We start from the raw sequence: 24,174 nt of genomic DNA, 5'->3' as shown, positions 1-24,174 counted from the left end.
AAGGAGCAAATCGCAGCCTTCAATTTGAGAGCTTGAGAGAGAGATTCATTTTGTATTTTATTCTTGACCAATTTATTGTCTTGCATATTTAGTTTTTGTTTCTTCACTGTTCATTGTTCAAGTTACCAAAAAAGTCGTAACCCAAACTGCCCTAACGAAGTTTACGGGTGAGCAGCTTTTGCATCTGGCACAGCGGTGATTCATGGAAGTCAACGTGGCAGACGATTTCGATGTCGTCATTTTGAGCATACACACTTCAACTCGGATGTGGGAGTGTAAACTAAAAAAATAAGGAAACTTACAGTTGTTATTCCTAGTAAATTAATATAGTGGTGGTCTTTGGTTGAGAAGTATGCATGCTGAAATTAACCTTGTAAATTGTGGCTTTGAAGATTGTGATTGACAATACGCGTTTAAGAATACGCAAGTTGTTTACTATTACATCCATGTTATGTAGCTATGGACGTCTTCCGTCGTTGAACCATGCAATTTTTCATTTCAATTTGTAGCAATATTTCTGTTCTACGAAAACAAAATTCTGCAAAGCAAAAAATGATCGGAAAGTAATAATTTACAAAGGGCCAGGCAAAGATTTGAAAGTTCCTCGTTATTATTATTTAATATTTGAGAAAGCAAAAGTTATTAGATGCGAGAGAATGTTGCATTCTGTTAAGAGATATTTACATGATTGGGAGCAGTAGATGATGAAATTATACATATCATTAGTGGAGTGGGATATGCATAACTACTCATTTAGCAGTAGTCGAGCTTTTCTGAAATACGCAGACGGAATTAATTCTGGAATATGAAATTATTTTGGGGTAGGGGTTGGTTTTGATAAAAAAGCAGATTCAGTACGATGCATCAAACATCTTAACCCGTAAGTACTCTCGCCCCTTTTTTGTGACAGTAGTACTCGCGCGGGGGTCCAATAGACCCTCAAATTGATATATTTTTTAAATCAATAAAAATATTTTTTTTTGTTGATAATTAAGACAATGCAGCATATCTTTAGACATATTTTTAAAAGTATTTGGTGCAGTGAGGTTTTTTGTACTCTGTTTGGGACATGTTGTTTTTCATCAGGACTTCTGGCTAGCAACACAATTTACCTGTTTGGGGGTCTGTGTACACCCCGCGCGAGTACTTAAGGGTTAAGAAACGGACATTCAAGATATGGTACGTTGTTGCGCAAAACGCACGCACTGTTATCTTCAGTAATACGGTTGACTTGATACATCAAGACAGAACAGTTCACCTCTGGCGTATGGGATCCTTGGTTCGATCCCAGCTCGCGCCAAGTGAGCTTTGTGGGGAACAAACACCGTGTGCGTGGTTTCCTCGGTTTTTCCGTTTCCTTCTACTTTCTTCATTTCACTCATTTCTCATCATCATCATCATTGCATAGCCGGCATAACCATGGGACGTAAAACTTAAATATTTCATTTAATTCTTATCAAAACAGAACACTTCGAGTAAACCCTTTTACTTCATAATATAATGGAAGTAATGAAAACAAGATAATCGTGACACATTTTAATCCATTTAAATGAAGTTTTTAGTGCATTATGCATTTTTTTATGTATATATATAAAGAGAGAGTTGTATGAGGTATGTAGATGTTTTGGTGCAAATAAATAAAATCGATGAAACTTTCTTTTAACGCCCCACGATTATGCCCAGAGGCCAAAAGAGACTGTAATGATGAGATGAATGATAATGGTAAATGAAAGTGCAAGGAAATGAGAGAAGCCCAAGAAAGCTCACACACACGGCATTTGTCCACTACAAAACTCGTTTGGCGGAAGCTGGGATCTAACGATGGGCCAACGCTCCAGAAGCGAGCTCGCTACCACTGAACCACGCAGCCCTATTTGAGAGTTCAATCTGCATCTAAAATAGCAAAATGCAGCAAGGATGGAGAGTTCGTGAGTTATGCATGGTTCACTAAAGAAGGCACCAAGCAAACAAGATATGGTACATAATATTCCAAGCAAACCACTGATGTAGTACATAATATAGTTGAGTACATACAAATACGAACTGTGTATCTAGTGGATCTTACGTTCTCCATCGTGATGTACACTCAGCTACATGCGTAACCATGACTGTATATCTAGTATGCGGCCTGTTTTTGACATCTTGAAGGAAACTCCCTTTTCTCCCAATTAAACAGGTTTGCTTTACGAGGTGGAACCTTGTCAACGTGATTTCTAAATGCAGTCATTGCCTATTTCGTTGAGTGCCCTATGTGTGGTCGTGCGTGCACCCATAACACATACCACTGTCGATTCCTCAACTGTATAGTTGCAAACACTCACATCGGCCATAGCTTCAAGACTAAAATGTTGCTCATGGTCTTGAACGCAGTGATATCAAACAGTATTTGAAATGTTACCAATACCACAACTAAAACTAACCATAATTCTCTGTAATACAGGGTGTATAAGAACTCCTTAGACACCCTGTATCATGTTTGAGATAAAGATCAAAGACAAGGACAAATTCTCAAACTGTTGTCAGTACGGTTAGACCTTGATCTCGGCCATCTATTTTCACTAGTATACAAACTTGAAAAGTATTGCTCCAGTCCACAGCTCACAGAGAAAATAATATAGTATGCACAAACCATAACAGGTCATTTAGCACTACCTATGTGACCTACTGCGATAGTAGAGGCTTGTGTTTGCATTGTTCATTGACTGTTGTATGGTATTTTATCTGGTGATATGAGGCGGAGCGAATTATGTCATGCTCCCTTTATAATTTCAAAGACTGATTTTGATTTTTGTTAGATTCTAGCTTTTTCAGGAAAAGAAATGGACAAGAAAGCAGGCTTGTGGAAGTGCATGTAATCGATTTTTGACAATCTCTCTCCCCCCTCTCTTTTGTTTATATATTACGTTTTCAAACATCTTCAGAGATACTAGAAAAAACTCCAAAGATTTTTTTTCATTCAAAAGCCTTAAATTCAACATACACATTTAAAAGTATACATTATTACTTAAAATAATTATTCATTAGCCATATTCTAAATATTGTCGGCATGCAGCACTTACAAGACGGGTGGTATCGAAATTTTGAGAATATTGTCATATTGTTAAAATGGACAAGTGCAGAATTTCGCAAGTAAAACCGAAAGACACCAATAAAGATAACCAGCTGCGTGATCCGAAACTGGGACCTCGTGATTTCGAAGCAAAACTCATGTAAAATCTCTTGAGTAAACATTGCCCATTACAAAATGATGCTTTTGGAGCTAAGCCTAGTTCTGAATTTGGAAAGCTTTTATAGTTGCTGAACAGCAATTTTACAACTTCAGTGAAACCACATTTCGCTAGTTAAGTACAGTTGCCCCTGAAAAGAAGAGCTGTTTTAGTTGAATAACTAGGAATGAATGACTCATGGTTGCGTGGCAATAAATGTGTTGTGGATATGGCCACCAATCGTTCCATCTGTGTGGGAGAGAGGCAGAGGAGAGAGGAAGAAGTTTCAGATATAGAGAAATTAACAAAGCTATTATTGATCTACCTCCCTCATCGTAGTAAGGGGTAATGTTTAGTTGCATATGACCTCCACTGTAGTCTGTTTTGAAAATGTCTTATCCGTTAGGAGCCTGCTGTAGAGGCTAGCACCTACCATGTGTGAGTTTGTCTTTCCTTGCACGCCACGGCACTGAAAGAGCCTGCTGTCATTCTTGTTGAGTGTGCTAGTGTGGTAGAGTTGTGGTTTCTGTTCCGGAACAGTTCTGCTAGAACAGGAAGAAATTAACCTCTTCCTCTGCAGATCTTCACTGTTTGTTGATAAAACGCTCGTGTTCCTTTTGATGTCTAAAGTAAAGCGTATTTAATATTATCGCGCTTTTTTTTAGCCTAAAAAAATGTTGAAAGATCATATTGTTTGCTTTGTAGTAGTATGTTGACATTATCAGTGAAATATTAGTTTGTGATTTGAATTCAAAATATTGACAATTTACGTAGTTCACTACTACAATGTTTTTCGAATTTTATGATGTACTAGCAAAATGTTGGTGGAATAATGTTAGAACTTGTAATCAAGACTTTGGTACTTAGTGCTATAAATAAACATTATGATGTGATTTTGTAGGTTTCAGTGGTTATATTTCATAATTGAGAATTAAGTCTGAACGTAGTTGTAAACAAAGTGTGTGAATATAAGTATTATAACCCACTAGAGGAATCAGTTATAGTGGTCCTGCCAGTGTCTCCAGAAATAAAAACCAAAAAGGTGTTTCTTAATTCACGCGCTTGTTTAAAAACAAACGTGCCCGTTCCATGTGGTTCACTGAGTATAGCTCGCGGATGTCGAGCTTCAAAACCAGGATAAGGCGACGCTACGCGCCGTTTCGTCATTCGGGATCAGAGTGGGAGTTTGTCAACTTCAATCCTTACATTTACGGCCGACGAAGAAGCCCCGATATGGAGAACTCAGAAGATCAACCTCCTGTACAGCCAAAAGAGCGAACGCCAACTCCCCCACCACGTTCACCATCATGGTCACACCCGGTTGTCATAGAGACAGAAAGAAGGGATACAGGTAATGCATATACATCCTTTAGGGTGTGGTTGATATAACAAGTATTGAATGTATCGGACAGGTACGTCATTCAGATTTTTTTAAATTACAGTGAAAATGAAAAGTTAGTAAACGATAAACAATAGTCAATATTGGCAACATGATTCTCTTTAAACAAAGTGGAAAACAGATGTTGCGTGGTAATTAACGTACTTAAACGGGGTTTACAGTACATATCCTTACGAAAGGTAGACGAAATTACGAAAATAAATTTTATTCTAGTTCCTCTTTTTTTCATTTGTCCAAAGCTACTAAAATCGCTTGAATAATAAATATTTACAGATAACTCAAGAGTTGCGAAGTAACTTGTTCGTATTTTCAAACGCTGCTTGTTAAGAGTTCTAACATTATTCGAACATGAGATACTAATAAATCTGCCTCGTGCCCATACTTATGGACGACCCATTCCTCGTCAGAACTTAATTTTTAAACTAAGCATTTAAAGCACATTTTCAATTAATTTTCTTGTACTCGTAGAAAATAAATTAGAATTCTTTGATACCACAAATATTATAATCTATAAAATAAGTATTAAATATTTATTGTTTTATCTACTCGATTTTCGTATTTGTGTATTTTGAAAGATCAGAAAAAAAATTTCGCGACCAGTTTTAATTTTTTGTAAATACATCCAATACTGGTATATAGTCGAGAGTCTGGATTTCAGAACTGTTGCTGTTCGTTACACTTTTTTTTTTGTATTAATTTCTCTTAAGAAGAGTAGTTAAATGACATTCCAATTAACGGATTATTTCTGTTTAGTAGTTGGTAACAATTTGATAAGGCACAGTATCATCACGATCTCATATTAATGAGCTTAATTTACTGACAGTGAGTGTATCATCAACGTTGTAGGCTGTGTAGCTACTAACACCCGTATATGCGTGAAAAAGAAAATAGCACTAGAGAAATATACATATGTTAGTAAATTGATTACCTTTTTAAAAATAAGACACGATTTTAAAAAAGGAAAGTTTTCCCGTAAAAGTTAAAATGCTATGTAAAAGTGTTTGTAAAGAAGTTTTAAGATTACCGGAAATATATGCTGCAGGGCTAAGTGTTAAGGAAGGGTGAGTGAAAAAAGATTATGATCGAGTGCTGAGTGAAATAAAGTTCTCAAAATTGCTAATTCATCTCTTGAAAGTTTTAAACAGACCTTCTTTGTTTGTACTTGGGACGAGAGTTTTTAAAACAAAAATGCTTGAAACAATCGTGTTGAACTTTAACTTGAGCCACAGGAAACCAAATGGTGAGACAGTTCCTCAGATCAGTCTTGCCAAATTACTTTCGTAGAAATTTGTCGCACTTTCAATTTCACGTGAACATTGTCCATTAAGATTGTCTGATTGTCCACCAATCAGATATTGTTTTACTCGAATGCAAACTTAACGACACTAAAGGACATCTTAACGTTCTCGTCAAATAGAAACTACGAATTAACATTACTACCAAACACTAGCGCAAATCTCGGGGGTTTGAGGGGGAACATGTACCCTCCAATCTTGGAACTGGGAGGGACTGTCCTACCGATTTGAAATGTGCTTTTTTGGGGGAGAAATGTAATGATTTGTGTTCAACTGCCACAAAGGAAAGTGAGATGAAATTGATACCCCTTGCTGTATAATACCTAGGTATATAACAGGTTCACCTCAGAAATCAGATTTAACTACCGTAATATGATTCTCATTTCCCCTCCCCCCAGAATAAGCCTCAAATCTGTTCGCCTCCCAATGTTGAAGACAACTCTTCTCCCTTGATCCTCCACAGCATTGTTTTTCACCTTCATAAATATTTTGAACATCGCTTTATATATATATATATATATATATATATATATATATATATAGGGGCGGATCCAGGGTATGATCAAGGAAGGGGGCTAAACCATATTTTACCGTTTTATCCAGTGTAGACGCTAGCGAATGTGTTGTTCAGTTCTCTCTCTTCGAGCGTAGGCAAATACTGAGGCAAAGAAAGGTTGAAATTCCGTTGAGTTGCCTTTAACGGATCATGTTGGTCTGTGGCCTATCGATGATGTACACCAGTTGTTCTCAACCTTTCCAAACCTATCCCCCCTCCCCTTGGGTGTTTGTGGTTATCCTGACCACCCACTTAATGCGAATGCTGAACATACGGCTTGGTGAAGCAGTCTGAGAACCAGAAAAAGATTTCAGTTCTTAAAATTAGCCCAGAAGAATACACATATATATGATGTGAAATGAAACTTCATTCATTCGGACCCCTCTTCTATCATCATATCACACGCTCCCCTTCCCACAGGTGAACCCAGTATACGCCGTCTACTCTAGCTTGCTAGGGCTCCAAACCTAAGCCTTATCGAGAACATGCTGGACGTGACGAGAAGGCGCCTGACCACCAACCGACACTAAAATAGTTCAATGTCTTAAGACAGGCTAGCCTACAGCAACTGACTAGCTACGCATCTGAACAGTTGTATGGTAAATTGGAGAAGTTATATTTTCTATTAAGACAAGACTGTAAGATGTTTAGGATATGCCATGGGTGCCATGTTGAGAACAGTACCTATGATGCCACCTTGTTGTATACCATCTTTGGGCTAGATCCTCGAGCTCCTACTGTGTGCTTTCAAATGCATCTCCGCGAGTGCAGTTCTCTATAGTATTCATATATTATATTTATCTAATGAAGTCCTGTCTTTCAAAAAGTAATATGATGACTCTTATAATTTGATTACGAATTCTGAGTATTTCTTTCTTTCGTTCTTAGGATACGTCCGTACTACGCAAGTTCATGAAAAATTTTTGTGCACGCGCTTGATGTGTTTATTGCAAACTGAAACGCAGTTTGCTTGCGTTGACTCAATCCATTACAGAATGGGATCCAAGATATTTAAAATTTTTCGAATTTTAGTAATCATACGATGAGATGAAATGTTGAAATTATTAAGTAGAAATAAGCGAATGGATTATAATAAAGATGTGGGCATAAAATGATTTCTTGGGGAGGAGGCAGTAAACTGGCGGAATGAGATAACCTTTATTACAGAATGGAAACAGAAATAAATATGCGAGCAAACCTGAGCAACAGGGAACATCTATAATGGCTATCTATCCATTTTATATATATATATATATATATATATATATATATATATATATATATATATATATACAGAATAAACTTCAGCATTTCTATTGATATGCTCAGAGTAAGGATGTTCGAGCATAATGAGATAATGATCTATTAAAATGCTACAATAGCAATAAAAAACGCCTGAACTCCAACTAACTTTGGTTTTCAAACGTTGGATTTACGGTTATTTGTGATTTCACGTTTAATAAAGACAAATATTTTAAAGTATGTGTACTTCAAATAAAGTATTTAAATACATCCTTTTTATAAAGTTTGTTTTAAAATTTTTGTTCAAAGCCTTTGTATTTTAATAAGCCTTCTCCAAAAACCAAGTAAATGAATTTTGCTGCCATCTTTGGAGTTCTTTTAAACTATGTTTGTGAACCTTTATATGTTTGTGCCAATCCTTTCGACAATGAGATCTCGGAAACTACAGGCGCTAGAAAGATGACGTTTTCACTGATCGATTGCAAATTTCGCATAGAATGTCGAGTTCTAATCGAATATTTAAAAAAAAAAAAAAAAAAAAAAAAAACATGACAATTATTTCTTTATTACATTTTTACGGATACACGAAGTGTTGAAATTAAAAAAAAAAAAAAAAAAACGCATTATACATTCTAACACACAGTTCTATATAATGGTTTTATATGTCTCAGAGGTTTGTTTCATGGACTAATAAAGAAAAAGGAAGGATAACTATTTCTCCTGTCTAAAATAAATCTTTATTTTTGGAGATTTTGCCCAATGAACACCTATATAACTGACATTATAATTAATTATTTGTATGTAACGTATTTGCTTATTATATACTGCATGCAAGAAGAAAGAAAACACTGATCACACATGAATTAGAAACTTCAACCGGAAGTAGGCTCAAATCTTGCAAACGGTGCGAGATATTGAAAAAATAATCGAAAAAATCTCTCCTTTATAGTATTATCCTTTGCCGATTTTTATCAAGACGTCTTTCACTTGTATCTGTAAAGAGACATGTACAGATGTTGTGAGGAATGACAAGGAGATTCATGCTCGTATCTGAATGATGCGCTGTGTAGAGAGCGCAGGTTCAGCTAGTTATTTATAAAATACTATTTTTCTAAATCGAATCCTAATATCCAACAGTCGTAGTTTATGAGTGACTTCACATGTTTAATAGGGTACTCGTGAAGAGTTCGAGTAGCGAGGCATGAAGATAACAATTTACATTTTATTTAAAGATGCCGGAGTGCGTTCCGCAATTGGGAATGTACGAGAAATCAGGTGTTATATAACCGATCCTGATACAACACATTTCAAACTTACTAACTTGCTTCCATTAGCGGAATCCAAGCCAAAGAAGCTTTATTCTAGTGCTTGATATTGTATTTTAATCTTGTAAATGGCCTAATGGTTAACACGCGCGCATTTGATGCACGTCGTTCTTGGTTTGATTCCCAATGAGATGGCATTAAAACTCAAATGCATTACTGTCGCTCGGATTCCACCTTAAACTGAGTTCCAGTGGTTTCGTAACCTTGGTGGTAAAAAGTGACATTAACTTTAAAAGAGGAGAGAGGATGACTCACATTTTAATTGCTCCTAGATTAGGATGGTTTCACGAAGATGGCTTTGGTTACTTCAATTTAGTTTAGAAACCAGATTACAGGTAACCATAGTGTAGACGTTGGTATAATACAGGGTGGCCACCCTGTACTTCGATTATCTCACCTAAACTTACCGGTTAGATGGTTGATTTGAAGTTTAGCGTCCCATTCAGTACCAAGATTATATGAGACGATATATGAGACGAAAAGCTACAGCTTAACGTGAGAACGAATCACAAGAAACTTCCCCACCTCAAAATGTCTTATTAAGTTGTGAAGTATCTTGTACTTATACGCGATTCTCTTTCGACAGTGAATCGATTTGGGGAGCACGGCAAGGTGACCAGACGTCCCGTTTTAGCCGGGACAGTCCCTTATTTTCAACCGCTGTCCCGTTTGTTCCTGATTCTCAAACGGGACGCCTAAATGTCCCGTTTTTTAAGCAAACCTGATCCAGATGTCTCGTAATTATTATTCAAAATATAAATGGTCAATGCAAATTCCACACCCTTCCGTACCAATACTCATTGGGAAGGTTCAGCTGTCTGAAACCTCTGAATGTTCAAATGGGAATTGAGTGTTCTCTGCTTCAAGTGGAAATTGAGTTGGAATTCTGAGTGTTGAACTAGTTAAAAGTATTGTTGACTAGTACTTAAGTTAGAAACGCTGTTCTCATTTTTACTTGTGTATTTTGTGAATTAAAAACACTGCTGAGTCCCAAAATGCAATGTGAAATGCCCCCCCCCCTCCCCGTCGCCGATTCGTGTGTCCCGATTTTGAAAGTAAAAGTTCTGGTCGCCTTGGAGCACGGTAGCTCAGTATAGCGATCGCCTCTGGTGTGAAGGGTCAATGTTTCGATCTTCAATTATAGGAGTTTGTGTTTTACAACATCGTGTTCATGAGTTTTCTTGAACAATGATGATTTCAAGGGTGGTCTGAGAGATTCTTGAAAACAGCCTCCGGAACAAATTTCCGATTATACTCAACAAGTCATTCGCTTTCATTAATCACCCGTCTCCTTTACCCTATAGAGCATAACCATGGACATACAACTTGCATTTGCACTAACTCATTCACTACATAGTCATTTGTCTGCTACATAAAAACACAATTGCCAGCTAAAGGCAGTAATGATACACAAAATCCTATAATTCAAGGCTCATAGTTGGACCACGAAAGTTATGTTGTGTCCACTTTTGAATTTTCTTTTTATTATTCACGAAGAAACAGAGAAGAAATGTTTGTCCTGCAAAAACTGATATTTTAGCTACTTACATAAAACAAAAATATGGGAAAGTAAGTCTAAAATATTCATAATCAAAGACTCAAAATTGAAGTGTCGATTATAGCTACCCCCCTCCCGATCCTGCCAGGATTAAAAGATGAACGATGAAGTTTATAAAATCAAACGTAACTATAAAAACATTGACTTATATAATAGTATATATAGAATTATCATTTTTCTAAATGCACTTTAGATATTTAGTAGTCATTATCATTGATTGAAATAATTCTAGCAAGTAAGGTAACAGCAAATTGAAGCCATAATATTAATATCAAACACTAGGAGGAAAGCACGTTTCATACTTTTAGAAAGAAAATATTTTAGCACTTGCAACGTTTTTTTTTCTTTCTTCTTTGTGAAGTTGTAGGTCAACAGTGGTTGCTAACACGAAGATGTTCACGAAGAAACGTTGATGAATATTCCGTAATCTGGACGCAACCTTAGTTTTTATATTTGTAATAGCTTTTTCTTGTGTTTGAATTGAATTTACTTTCATACACATTATTCAGATTGGGGGGGCGCGGTGGCTCAGTGGTAGAGCGTTCACCTCTGGTGCTTGGGGTCCCGGGTTCGATCCCAGCCCCCGCCAAGTGAACTTTGTGGTGGACAAACACCGTGCTCGTGGGTTTTCTCGGGGTTCTCCCGTTTCCTCCCACTTTCTTCATTCCACCATTTCACTCATTTCTCATCATCACCGTCTCCTTTAGCCTAACCGGCATAACCGTGGGACGTAAAACTCAAAGATTTCATTATTCAGATTTTTTCTATCCTTTCTTCTGTCAACTTTATTGTTAGTCTATATTTCCCCATCTTTGTTGATTTCTCTTATGAATTCGCAGTTCAACTTTCTGCACATTATTCTACATTCTTTAGTGCAAATCCATATCCGTACTTTTCTTTCCCTGGTTTTGAATATATATGAGTTTCTACTTTCTCTCAATTTATAGACTTCCAAGTTTTCAAACAAATCTGTTATTACTTCCCCATCTCTAAATTTTTCAGTATCTAACTTACTGTCTCCTGTTTATCTTCCTAAATATATTTTCAAACGTGGGGTTTCACCTCAGTCCCTACAAGGTTGTAATCTGACAATTTTTGCGTCTTTTCTTACTATTTGTTCAACATCTTTGTCTTGACGTAGCAATTATTTATATGCATTTATATTCGTATATTTAATTATAGTCTTTCTCTACCCCTCCTCTTTTACTTCCATCATACCTTGATATTCAGAAGACATTTAAGGCGGGTTAAAGTTGTTGTACAGATGTACTGCATATGAAGATATTCAGAAGACAATCCCTTCGCATAAGACAAGTTTTATATAAGTATATAGACAATTGCAATACTAGTACCGGTACTCAACAACAAATATAAGATTCATGTGCTTCCATGAAAGCACTTTCAGCCTTACTTTCAACTCAGAGAAACAAGTAATTTCTAAGCTTCCGAGAAAACCTTTTTATTTACATTATTTACCTACCCTTCTTAAAGCAAGTTTCTCTCAAGATGGAGTGAATTTGTTCCTTGACAATGAATAATGTCAACCAAAAGCAACAGGCCAAATTGCGAAGTCGAACAGAAAGAATACGTAATGTTTCAATTGCGAAATCTAAAAGAAAGAACTCGTAATGTTTCATAAGAACAGATCTTTTTTAAAAGGAAACTTACGGTTACCATAATCGTATAAAATAGATTGAATTCATCCCCTTTCTTCAGCATCAAACAGGGGGGCATGGTGGCTCAGTGGTAGTGTGCTTACCTCTGGTGCGTAGGGTCCCTAACTCGATCCTCGGCCAAGTAAGTTTGTGGTGGACATGTCAGTATGTTTTCTTGGTGTTCCCGTTTCCTCCCACACTATCATTCCACCAATTCTTCGATTATTATTCACTTGCTTTAATCGTCGTCTCCCTTAGCCTAAAGGGCATAATCGAGGGACATTAAACTGAACTATTTTCATTCATATCTTTCCAAACCAACCAACTAGCCAACCGTGAAATAAGTCTTCTGTATATATTGTTGTACGAATCCATGCCTGACTCTATTTGATTGTATCAAAAATGTTATTTTCGTGTAACTTGTGTGTGCTCATAATCAAATTATATAGAGAGATTATGGAAATTTATTTTGGAGCTTTATTTATTTTTATTGTTTTTATGCCTATGTTAATGTGAAACCTTGTCAATTAGGTTGTTAGTTACTACACCCATTATACACTGAGAGCCAGAACGTTTTCTGTTTTCTTCCATTGATATTGTTTACTTATGTGTTATAGTAGTGAGTTCCCTATATGAGACTGAGTAAGCAACTAATGCACTTCCTGTGGAAATTTCGTCTTCACGTTAGCTAACAAATCAATCAGCTGCATCAGTCTTCCACTTGAAGCTGTCATCTGTGATCTCGACTGATTTAGGACTGCGCGTTTTCACTCAAATAAACATGTTAAATATTTTTGATATTGAAACAGTTAACGAGGTTGGAGACTACACACAAAAAATAAAATTTAACCATAATTGTCAGTTAATAAAACAGCTTAGAACAGTATGAAAATTAAAATTTGATTGGTGGATATTACAATATATTTCATTACTGCAGTAACTCATGAATGCCTTCCCCAGTTACACAATATACGGACTGTGCGGGCAAAACTTGGCATTGCTGGTGAAAGTCAGCAGGAAGTTTAGTTGATTTTGAGTTTTTAACGTTCCTTTCAGCGACGAGGCTATATGAGACGGGACCTACTGATTAACGTGGAATCTGAGCGAAATGAGCTCCCGCCGGAAATCGAACACGAGTCTCCCACGTCAAAGACACGTACGCTAACCGCTTAGCCACGAAGAAGCTCAACAGAAAATATATTAGGCAGAACGAAATATATTGGAAACATGAAAAAGTGTCAAATTTCACAAGGAGGGAAAAAGAAATTATTAAAAAAAAAAGTTACTTTGAGCATCCATTACTATCTCGAGGCGGCTTCGAAATCTGGCACATGTGACACGAATGGTCTCCCGAGGAAGAATCTGAATCGCTGCCCGAGTTCTGTCGATCAATTGAATCTTGGTTACTTGCTCAAACACGACCTACACACAATGATCCATAGGATTGCAATCGTGAGCGTTTGGGGTACACATATTGGAACTGTTGAAATTGTAAAAAAAAAAAAAAAAAAAAAAAAAAAAAAAAAAAAAAAAAAAAAAAAAGACAACCAATTCTTAGTCTTCCTAAGGGATATGTCAGGGAGCTGAAACTTACTATCTCGTGTAAGGTCTTCTAGTAACCATCGTTTCCACCCAAGCCTTGACGGCGGTTTTAAGAACTCCACATAGCCTTTCAAATTGAGTCAGCCTAATCTCCATCACTTTCCTGTAATTGTTGAATAAATTCTGGTGTTCGGCGGCAGTCGGAACGAATGTCGTATCAGATCTTGGTATTAACGCAACATTGGACAGTTGTATTGGTCGCTGAATTCGAGTGCCCGGCACCATCTTCAATAGACAGAACTGAAGCTTCCAGCGAGACTCAGCCCCAGCACACAAGGTATGGACAACTTAGCAGTGGCTGAAGGCAGATGTTTCCAACTTCATGTCCACTTCAGATTGGCCTTCAGCAAGTCCGGACCTAAACCCTTTGGACTTCAAATTGTAATATAAGCTTTAGGAAATGGCTTGCAAGAAGAGACATTCCAATATTGAAAGTTTAAAGCGGTCTCTTCGGAAGGTAGTTTCGAATTTTCCAGTTGATATGTTGTGGCTTTGTTTCCAATTGGTGAGTGATCAGAAAGACTTAAAGCTCTGTGGAAGCTAATGGTGGCCATTTTGAATAATTATTTTTGATTTTGGTTCATAATGCATCCATGTAACTCACGTTATTAGGGTATTAAAATATATGTAACAATTTTGTGTTAACGTACTTATAACTTTGAGCCAGTATTTATAATAAGACTAGGTATGATTACTACGAAAAACGTAATTTTGAAAAAAAGGGATAAAATTTTCAAATTAAGAATTATACAGATATGCGGAAAGGCTTGCACCTTTCCGAAAAAGCAAACTCGAATTATTATTTAGTGAAAAGGCGTGTCGTGTTACCAAGATAATGGGTCATGTACAGTCTTGTTCAAAAATGTTTTCCATTCACCATTTTTAAAAGACGTGTAATCTTATTTATAAGCAGAAATAAACGAATCAGCTTATTCCTAAAACTGATTATTTCAGTCCAAAGTATAGAGCTCATTCGTGGCTAAGCGGTTAGCGTAGTACCTTGGACGTGGAAGATCCGGGTTCACTTCCCGGCTGAGGATCATGTGGTTTGAATTTTGCGTTAAGCTGTAGGTACTGGTCACATATATCTGCTGAAAAGAACGCTAAATGCAAAATCAAATAAAACCCAAAGTTCTATAGTGTCATTTTATGGTTGTACGTAAATGTGTATCAATTTTAAAAAGAGGTGAGTGGCCAGCCTTTTAAACATTAGTGTTAACTTAATTCGTATTATACAAACAAGATGTGTCTATCTACGTTACGGTTGTAATACTTCACAGTCTTGCTAATGATTGTCGCTAGCTGCGCTCACTTTTACCTGACGTCAAGATAGGTTGCTAGCAGAACACTTGCATACAAACTGAAGGTATATGGAAAACAATTTAGTAAATTTTACACTAAAGCGACAAGCTACAGCGAGTATAGTATTGTAATCAGATTTACTTCCGTTTACGAACTTCCAGAGCTGTATTGAGTATGGAAGTGGATGAAATTTAAATTGCAAGATTTGCATTTAAGAAATACAAATAACGCATTGAAAAAAACCTTTGAAAATTGTTAGATTCCAGGAATTTCCATATTACACGATTGACTTGTGAATTGTAAAAAGACAGTGAGCATTATGTTCGGTAAAAATAATGAAGGTGTGAGCGTCTTAGGTAATATAGCCATCATTGGATGCCAGATTTTGTACGTAGCATCCTTAAAATCTGAATTTTCACTCTATTCCTTTACTCCATATCCTAATTTCCAAATATATGTGTTACCTTAAGCTAAATAGATTCGTACTTCGTTGCCCTAGTGCTCCATAACTCCTCTCGGCAAATGGGCTAGAGCCTGCATTGGAGCAAAATACTCATACATCATCATCACAGGTATTCTGCCCTTACTGGAAGGTCACTTTCAGCAGCTGAGAAGCTTCCATGCTCCACGGTCCTCCGTTAACCTCTTCGTCTTCACGTATGATTTTTCTGTTTTTATATCATCCATTAATTGTAGTCTCCTTCGCCCTCTGTCTCTCTTTCCCGCCACCATACTCTCTATAACGTCCCTCATGATACAATTTCTTCTTAGGCAATGGCCCAACCAGTTTGTCTTCCTCTTTTTAACAATATCTAAAAGTGTTCTTTTCTCCCCCACCATTTCTAACACCCACTCATTCGTTTTCCGCTCGACCCAAATAATTCTTTCCATCTTTCTCCACACCTACATTTCGAATGCTTCCAGTCTTTTTTTTTTTATTTTTTTTATACCACTTTTACGCAATGTCCACGTTTCCGCCTCATACAGTACAACACTCCACACGAATCATTTTATGAGTCTTTTTCTCAACTCTATTCAAGGTCCCACAAAACAGACTTTTCTTCCTCCTAAAGGCTTCTTTCCATTCCTATCCTTGGTTTTATTTCACGTTAGCACTTCATGCCATTACTAAGAATACTACCACTTTTCGAAAACTATTCACTTGCTCTATTTGCTCCCCTCCCACTTTTATATTTGACACATACCTCTTCGTTCCAATCACCATGGTTTTTGTCTCTAACATTTATTTTCATCCCATATTCTTAAAATCCCTCCTCAGGTTTTCTAACATTTTATTGATTTCCTTTTCAGATTCTGCAACAAGCGCCATATCGTCTGCAAATCTTATGCATCTAATCATTCTACCCCCTACCGAAATGCCGTCATCATCATGTGAACTCTTTTTCACTATCTCTTCTAGATAGACATTAAATAGTGTTGGCGAGAGGCAGCATCCTTGTCGAACTCCCCTTCCAATTGCACTCTCTTCCGTCAGTTCTTCCCCTATCCTAACACTTACTTGTTGGTTCATGTATAAGTTTCTTATGAGTCTTCTATCTTTCCATCTTCGTTAGAACTCCCAACAACAATTCCCAGTTCACGCGGTCAAAAGCCTTTTCTAGATCGATAAATACAACATACATTTCTTTCCCTTTTTCTATAAATCTTTCACCGATCGCCCTTAATAATCCAATTGCATCTCTTGTGCCCTTACCTCTTCTGAACCCGAACTGCTCCTCCTCAGCTTCGTCATTTTTTCTTCCATATAACCTTCTGTTCAGTATTCGGGGCAAAATTTTTAGCTGCATGAGATATGAGACTAATAGTTCTATAATCCTCACATCTCTTTGGGTTCGATTTCTTAGCCATCGGTATCATCGTCCTCAGGAAGTCTTTTGGCCACTCCCATGTCTCATGTATTTCATTGCATAGTCGGAACAATTCGTTCTTTCCCTTGTCTCTTATATTTTTAATGAATTCGATTGGTATATTATCTATCCCGGTTGCCTTTCCGTTCCTAATCTCGGATATAGCCTTTTCAAACTCATCACGAAGAATACTAAATCATTTTATCATCCTCGCCTACTTTATTTTCTACTTCAACATTTAGGCTACACGGTCTCTCCCTACTCTCATGTAAGTTTTCCACGCATTCTTTCCATCTTTCTATGACCTCATTTCTGTCGCTGACTACCTTCCCACTTTTATTTTCTACTGTCATCGTAATACACCCTTGTTTCCTCCGAAATTCCACAGATTTCACCTCCTTATATATTTCCTCATATTTCCAAACTCTAATTCTTCCATGTCCTCACATTTTATTTTGTAAAACTCTTCCCTCTCTCTGTCTGTTTCTCTCCGTAACTCATTATTCAACTTTCTGTACATCTTTCTGCCCTCTTCTGTATCAACCTGTTTCCACGTCTTCCTTTCCCTCATTTTCTGCAACATCTGCTCTGTAGCCGATGGTTTCTTAGCCGTTTTGTGTTCGCGGTAACCTACTGCTTCTTCTGCAGCCTGCTGTGAGCACAGTTTAATGTATTCCCACTGCGTTACTATCTGCGCCTATTCTTTTCTGGTTTGAATATTTTTCTTCGAATTTTTCAACGAAAAGTTTTCTTATTTCCTCGTTTTTCAACTTTTCAGTATTCAACACTTTGTTACCTACTTCTGTCTACATTTTTCAGTTGAATGTCTACTTCGGCCAGCACAAGATTGTGATCAGGGAAAATATCAGCCCAGGGAAGGGTCTTCGCGTTCTTTAAGCTATTTCGGTACCTGTCCTGTATCATAACATAGTCTATTTGATATATTCCACCGTCTATTGGTGATTTCCATGTATATTCTATCTTGTGCTGATTGAACCAAGTGTTCACAATTACTAGTGAATTCTGTCTACAGAAATTCACAAGTCCCTCTCCACTTTTATTTCTTTTGCCTAAACCATATTTGCCTACGATACTACCTTCCTGTTTTTGTCCCACAACTGCATTGAAATATCTCATTACAATTACGCATGCACCCCTCTTCTCACTATCTATAATTTCTTCTATTTTCTCATAATTTTCGTCTACTTCAGTTGCATGCGAAGTCGTCGGTGCATATGTCTGTATCACCACTAGATCCTTCGTTTTCTCTTTAAGTCTTAACATCATAACTCTGTCATCAATAAATTGTACTTTCACTACCTTCTCCTTTAAACGCTTTCCAAGAATTATTCCTACGCCATTATGGCCGCCCTTTTCATTAGCTGAGTAAAACATTCTATACCCTTCGCTGTTCAACATCCCATTACCTTCCCATCTAACTTCACAAACTCCTACCAAATGTAGGTTATTTTGTTTCATTTCTTCTTTAGATTTTCTAATTTTCCTCCCTGTAACATAGTACGTACGTTTCGTGTCCCTGTATGAATGTGTTATTCATCGTCGGTTGCTCCGCATTACCACAAAATATTTTTCTACTTATGTTTAGGATTATTGTTTTTTATTCGAATAGAGGAATTAGTGGAAAGTTGTGTCATGTTACCAATATAATGGGTCATATACAGTCTTGTTCAAAAACGTTTTCCATTCACCTTTTTTTTTAAAAAAAAAAGACGTGTAATTTTATTTATAAGCAGAAATAAACGAATCAGCATTCAATCAAATTTGAATTGAATCATGTGTCGTTGGATTTATAAAATTTGATATGCATTTTGGGGTTATCATTAAATGTAGTTGTAATTCGAACAAATGAGCTTATTTAAATACAGTATAAGTAAGGGAGAATTGTGATCGAAAATTAAGGAACGTTCTTACATATTTTCTAGGTGATCGACCTGTGTCTGGTGTTCGAACTGAACGTAGGCCAGATCCTGTACGGGAAAGCGAAGAGAAACCATTACAAGACGGAATTAATGACGAAGAAAATCATTTAAGGTAAGCTTTATTTATATTTTTCATAATGACAGTACATATGATCAGTGATGAAAGAAATTACTTCAGTTTAAGACTGCGGTATAGTATTAAGTATATTCCGGCTTTGGTTTTATTCTTGCTTCAATACTTAGCATATTTTAGCAGCGTTTGTATGTATTAGTAGTAGGTAGAGTTATTAAAACAGTTGATACAGTGTAAGCAGTTTGTTTTCATGTATACTATTATACTTTGCAAAACATTACGATAAATTTCCCGGTACGGTTAATACGCTTCCGTACATTGCAGAGTTTGGTTTGATTATTCAGATGTAGTACGTGTTCATTTGGATTGTTATTTTAATCACAGGCCTGGTGCGTAGTAAAATATCAATATTTCCATTGAAGTATAAGTAGTCTATAGTATCAGCACTTACAAATTGCTAGTTGACTTAAGTGAGGGGTTATGAACAACATATTTTCAAATATTGACAGTATGAAGCATTAAATTAGGGAACCACAGAAAAAGTTTTCGATGCCATTCAAATCCCTTTGGGGTACCCTTTGGGCTGACCGATGAGTTACTAACAGCAACAATAGCATTTGAAGAGGCCCCATTATGGCGAAATTAAAATACCGCTGATTTTACAGTAATTATGTGATATCTTCAAATAGATAAAAGATAATTGAAAAGTGGAACAAGAGCTCGCTAGTCAGTATTATTTGACATGAGATACTCTTATCACGATTCACTTATCTGCTTTCGATTTCCAACTATAGAAAATCGGCATTTATGTTCACGTTTCTAAATGGCTGCAAACGGACAGCTCTGACTAGGTGACTCGTGATAACCATACCTCATGCAAAATAATATTGTCTAGGACGCTCTTGTCCCACATTTCGATTATCTTTTATCTGTTTGAAGATATATCATAATTACTGTAAAATTAGCGGTATTTTAATTTCGTAGTGATTAGGCCTCTTAAGAGGACACAGTAATAGTGCTCACCTACAGTGCAAGGGATCCCTGGTTCGATTCCAACCACGCAAGTTTGTGGTGAACTACATCAATACTATTTTCTCGGTCTCCCATTTCCTCCACATGTTCATTGCACCAACCTATGTATAAGGAGATTTCTGATTTAATGGCAATGTTGAGACCAAACTGCTTAAACTAGAAACTTCAAAATTGGACAGCTATAGCATTTGTGAGGTAATTTCTAGGATTTTTGTAGATTAGACCTGGAAAGGGTGGGATGGGATTCACCTATTATAATAAGGTGTTCATATCTAGGAGTACTTACGGACTAAATATGATACAAAAAGTTGCCTACAATAAAAAATAGCGCTTCAGCACCGATTGTGTTCGATGAGACGACCACGGGCCCAAATGATCGCCTAGCAGCGTAATTTTTCTGTAGCAAACTCATGCTCAGAATGGGTAGAGGAATGTCTCATCATACCGCTTTGACAACTTTCCGAAAACTTTGGAGAGCTTCTTCTGAACGATTTTGGAGAACGTGTTTTATGGTCAAACTTCTCTGCGTTGACGAATCGTCTTGTATCGCCACTTTCTTGATGGCGGTCAAGTTATTGTGGATTTGAATGGGCTGAGACCGTGTTCTTACAATATTCACCTGTCCACGTACCGCAGGGGCTTGTTAGGCGCATCGTTTCACTATTGGTGAGAGGTTATAACGGGCGAAGGAAAGTCGGTAAACAAACTTCTCCCAAAAAGCTGTGATTTTTATCTTTATCGTTCCATAGATCATGCTCAACTCATACCGTTGTGAAGTGTATGTCCCACTATAGCCTCCAATGTATTGGGACGTAATAGTGGTCAGCTGCGTCGTTCTGGAGGACCAATGAGAATCAACTATTTGATTTGTGGGTAACCTGTATATATTAGGGTGAACTATTTATCTTTACGCCCTTGTAACTTTTAAACTAACTAAAAAAAAAGAAGAAGAAAAAGAAAAGAAATCCGTAAGTTGTATTATGATTATTCCAAATGTCAGTACGCCAGTTCATTACATATTTCAGATCCTAACTACATATAAAACTACATGAGCTGACAAAATATTGAGCACTTCCTGTAGGGCTACAATGATTAAATTTGGCAATGATGGTAGCTTTCCGGGACTAACCAACAGGAAAATTGCCAAAAATGAATATTTTTAATTTTGAGGGGTTCTAAAGATTGGATGAACAATTTCCCCATGTTATTTAAATGGGCCTTTTTTTGGACATATAATCTCATGTTTTAGGTGCTTAGAATTGGAATAAAATCTTGAAATTCGGTATGTTTGTACGTTTTCGTAAGCGTTACCTAAGTGAATAATGAGAAATGAAAATTTCCAACCGTAGAGTGGTTTTATGGGAAACTGAAATATCTTTCCCATGTTATTTATATGGGACGTCTTGTACACCTCAAAAAGTTTAGGCACTTCCGGCATGATTAGAATGATGAAATTTGGCATGATTATAGCATTCCAGGACTAACCGACAGAAAAATTGCCAAAAGTGAATATTTTTTGATTTTTTGTAGGGGTGTAAAGGGGGATGAAGAAATTCCCATGTTATTTAAATGGGCGTTTTCTTGGGATACAAAATCTTATCTTTTAGATACTTGAAATAGGAAAAGAAATGATAGAATTGTGGGTTCAAGAGATGCGAGACCGTAGGCCGAGCAAAGAGTGTGTGGGGGGCGAAGCCCCCGGATGAACAGATTCAGGAAATATGAAGAGCAAGTTCACGAAGTTTATTGTTGATGCAAAAGGCGATAAATAAGAAATGCAAGGTCGTATGCCAAGCAAACTCGGGGGTCTGGGGGCAAAGCCCCCAGCTAGCCAAAGGCTAGTCTACATATAGAAGGAAAACATACAGTACCATACTTGTTCAATGTTGCAAACTAAGGATGCAAAAGTATCACAAACATCCAAATTTCGGGGCCTTTGCAGCAGTGCTCACGCAAGTGAGACGGACGGGGCAATGCAGGTCCAAAGTAGTTAATTGTTTGATACTATGGTCATGATATGGCTAATTTGGAATGAATAGGAATAAAGATAAAAGGTATTGCAAATTTGACTTTTAGCCTTTATTTCGAAAACAGTTTTTGTAAGCCCTGATCCAATTGTATAGTCGGCTTTCAATAGATGTGAATATCAGAATACCGTTTACAGCAAATCGATACCTCAGACTGTTCTTGCGATACAATAATGTATGCAACTCTGTGAACTTCTTTTAATTACATCTACCCAGGATGATTGTTGTAATGTTATAGAAGCCGAGTAAATCAAAACTTATGTCCCGCTAATACCCCATTTTAAGCAGTGTGTCAACCATTATTATTATTATTATTTAAATATCTCTGGAATGGTTTGAGATATCAAATTGCTGTAATGATATTTTATGTTCCGTGAAAACCGTCTGTGGAATTCCAGATAAAACAATTTTTCGAAATAAATCAAATTTTCAAGTTTCTTCTAACTTTCTTTCTTTCTGCGTGTTCGATATGATGACCTAGTATTCAACATTAAAGTATATTACCCTGTCTGTGTCAGTTGCGCTATAATTGTTGTAGAACCTTCTAAAATTAGGTTGTTTTTAGATTTCAGTGATACTGTAGTGTCCGTAGTTTGGAAGACTGCATTATAAGTGTGATACTGTAAGTTTTCGTTTTACATGTAGATTTGAAATGTATAATAACCTGACGTAGTCACTTTGAAAAAAATACAAATTTGTATTGGGTTGGCAACGCTGTTAATCTGGTTGTATTGCAGAGCATGTCAACAAAATCACCTTGCCAATATTTGCATCGTGCAACATTTCAGTGTTCTGTATCAATTAGTTTAAAAGATACAAGGGCCTGTTTAGAGGAATGGTCAACCCTACAATGTATATACGAAGGTAATCCCGAAAGTGCCCGACCCAACAAAGAAAACAAAACAAAACAACAACAACAACAACAAAAAAAAGGAAAACCTATCCTTATTTCTCAGCATATACTCTTTTTAGCTCGATACACTTTTCCCAGCCATGTTCAATAGCTTCGTTACCCTGTTTATAGTGCGAACCGTCGAGCTCCTCAAAATAGCCATTATCCGCAGACTCCATCTCTTCATTGTTGTGAAATCTTTTACCATCGAGCTATTTTTTTAAATTTGGAAAGAAAATAATCCAAGGGAACTAAGAGCATTTGCACACGTCCCCGGCAATGCCGGATCCGGCACCGACAATGCCGGAACCGGAACCAGGGCTGCTTTGCACACGCAGCCGGCAAAATGTCGGTGCCGGCGCTGCTTTGCACACACATCCCGGTAATGCCGGTGCCGAAAGGTAGTTTGAGTTTGAACGTGAAGGAGAGAACATGAGTCCAGCAGTAAATAAACGATATCTCCTTGCCTTGCTGTACTTACGGCGGAGAAAAAGGAAACAAAGAAGCACTAGAAAGATTTGGATCCATCCATTGTTGACAGTGCGTCATGTGGAAGGTTCGTTTTATACATTATATGAAAAGCTGTGGACATAAGATTCAAAATTTTTTAATTAATTACTTTCGCATGTCTAAACAAACGTTCGATTTCTTAGTACAACGAATTAATAATCATATTCAGCGCTGTTCAGTTTTTTTGCAAGAGTCCAAGAGTCGTGTAATATTACAGACTGACATGAATAAATGGAAGGGTCGTTCAATATCTGAGAAATAGCTCAATGCAAAGAACAAGGTTAAAGGCGGATTTTCATGTGTCCTTTACCTCCGTGAGTTGCGAGCGATTGTGCTAAACAGCCAATGAAATCACGCATCGGAGATGGTGCGCTACACTCGCGTCAGAGTAGAAATTTGTTCAATTCTGACGGAAGTAGCGCGCGTACACTATTGTATTCACTGACTAACGTGGCGGAGGTAAGAACAACATTTGAAGAACTGCTCATAGAACAAGTAAGAGAAAACAAAATTTGGACAACCTTAAGTATCCGAAATACAAGGATTCAGTATTAAGGACAAAAACATGCCATCAAATTGCAGAAAATATTGGTATCGATGGTTAGTACTTTTATATTTGTGTAATTAATTAGTTGTATTACCGGGAACAATAGATAGTTCATACAATAACTGGTATGTACAAATTATCAATC

General features: G+C 37.0%; 1 protein-coding gene across 13 annotated transcripts in view; it reads left to right on the top strand.

Annotated features, from left to right (window-relative positions):
• The window catches only part of RhoGEF2 (Rho guanine nucleotide exchange factor 2), a 656,727-nt gene that overhangs the window by 297,165 nt on the left and 335,388 nt on the right, over positions 1–24,174 (top strand). For all 13 annotated transcript variants that reach the window (XM_081725662.1, XM_081725656.1, XM_081725658.1 and 10 more), the window contains one exon: positions 18,952–19,060. In XM_081725662.1, coding sequence (XP_081581788.1) covers positions 18,952–19,060 — 109 coding nt within the window. The remainder of the gene's footprint in view (positions 1–18,951; positions 19,061–24,174) is intronic.

This window comes from Thermobia domestica, chromosome 9 (genome assembly GCF_964235325.1).
Source record: "Thermobia domestica chromosome 9, izTheDome1.hap1.1, whole genome shotgun sequence".
NCBI classification, from domain to species: domain Eukaryota; kingdom Metazoa; phylum Arthropoda; class Insecta; order Zygentoma; family Lepismatidae; genus Thermobia; species Thermobia domestica.
This window is presented reverse-complemented; position numbering and strand designations above follow the sequence as displayed.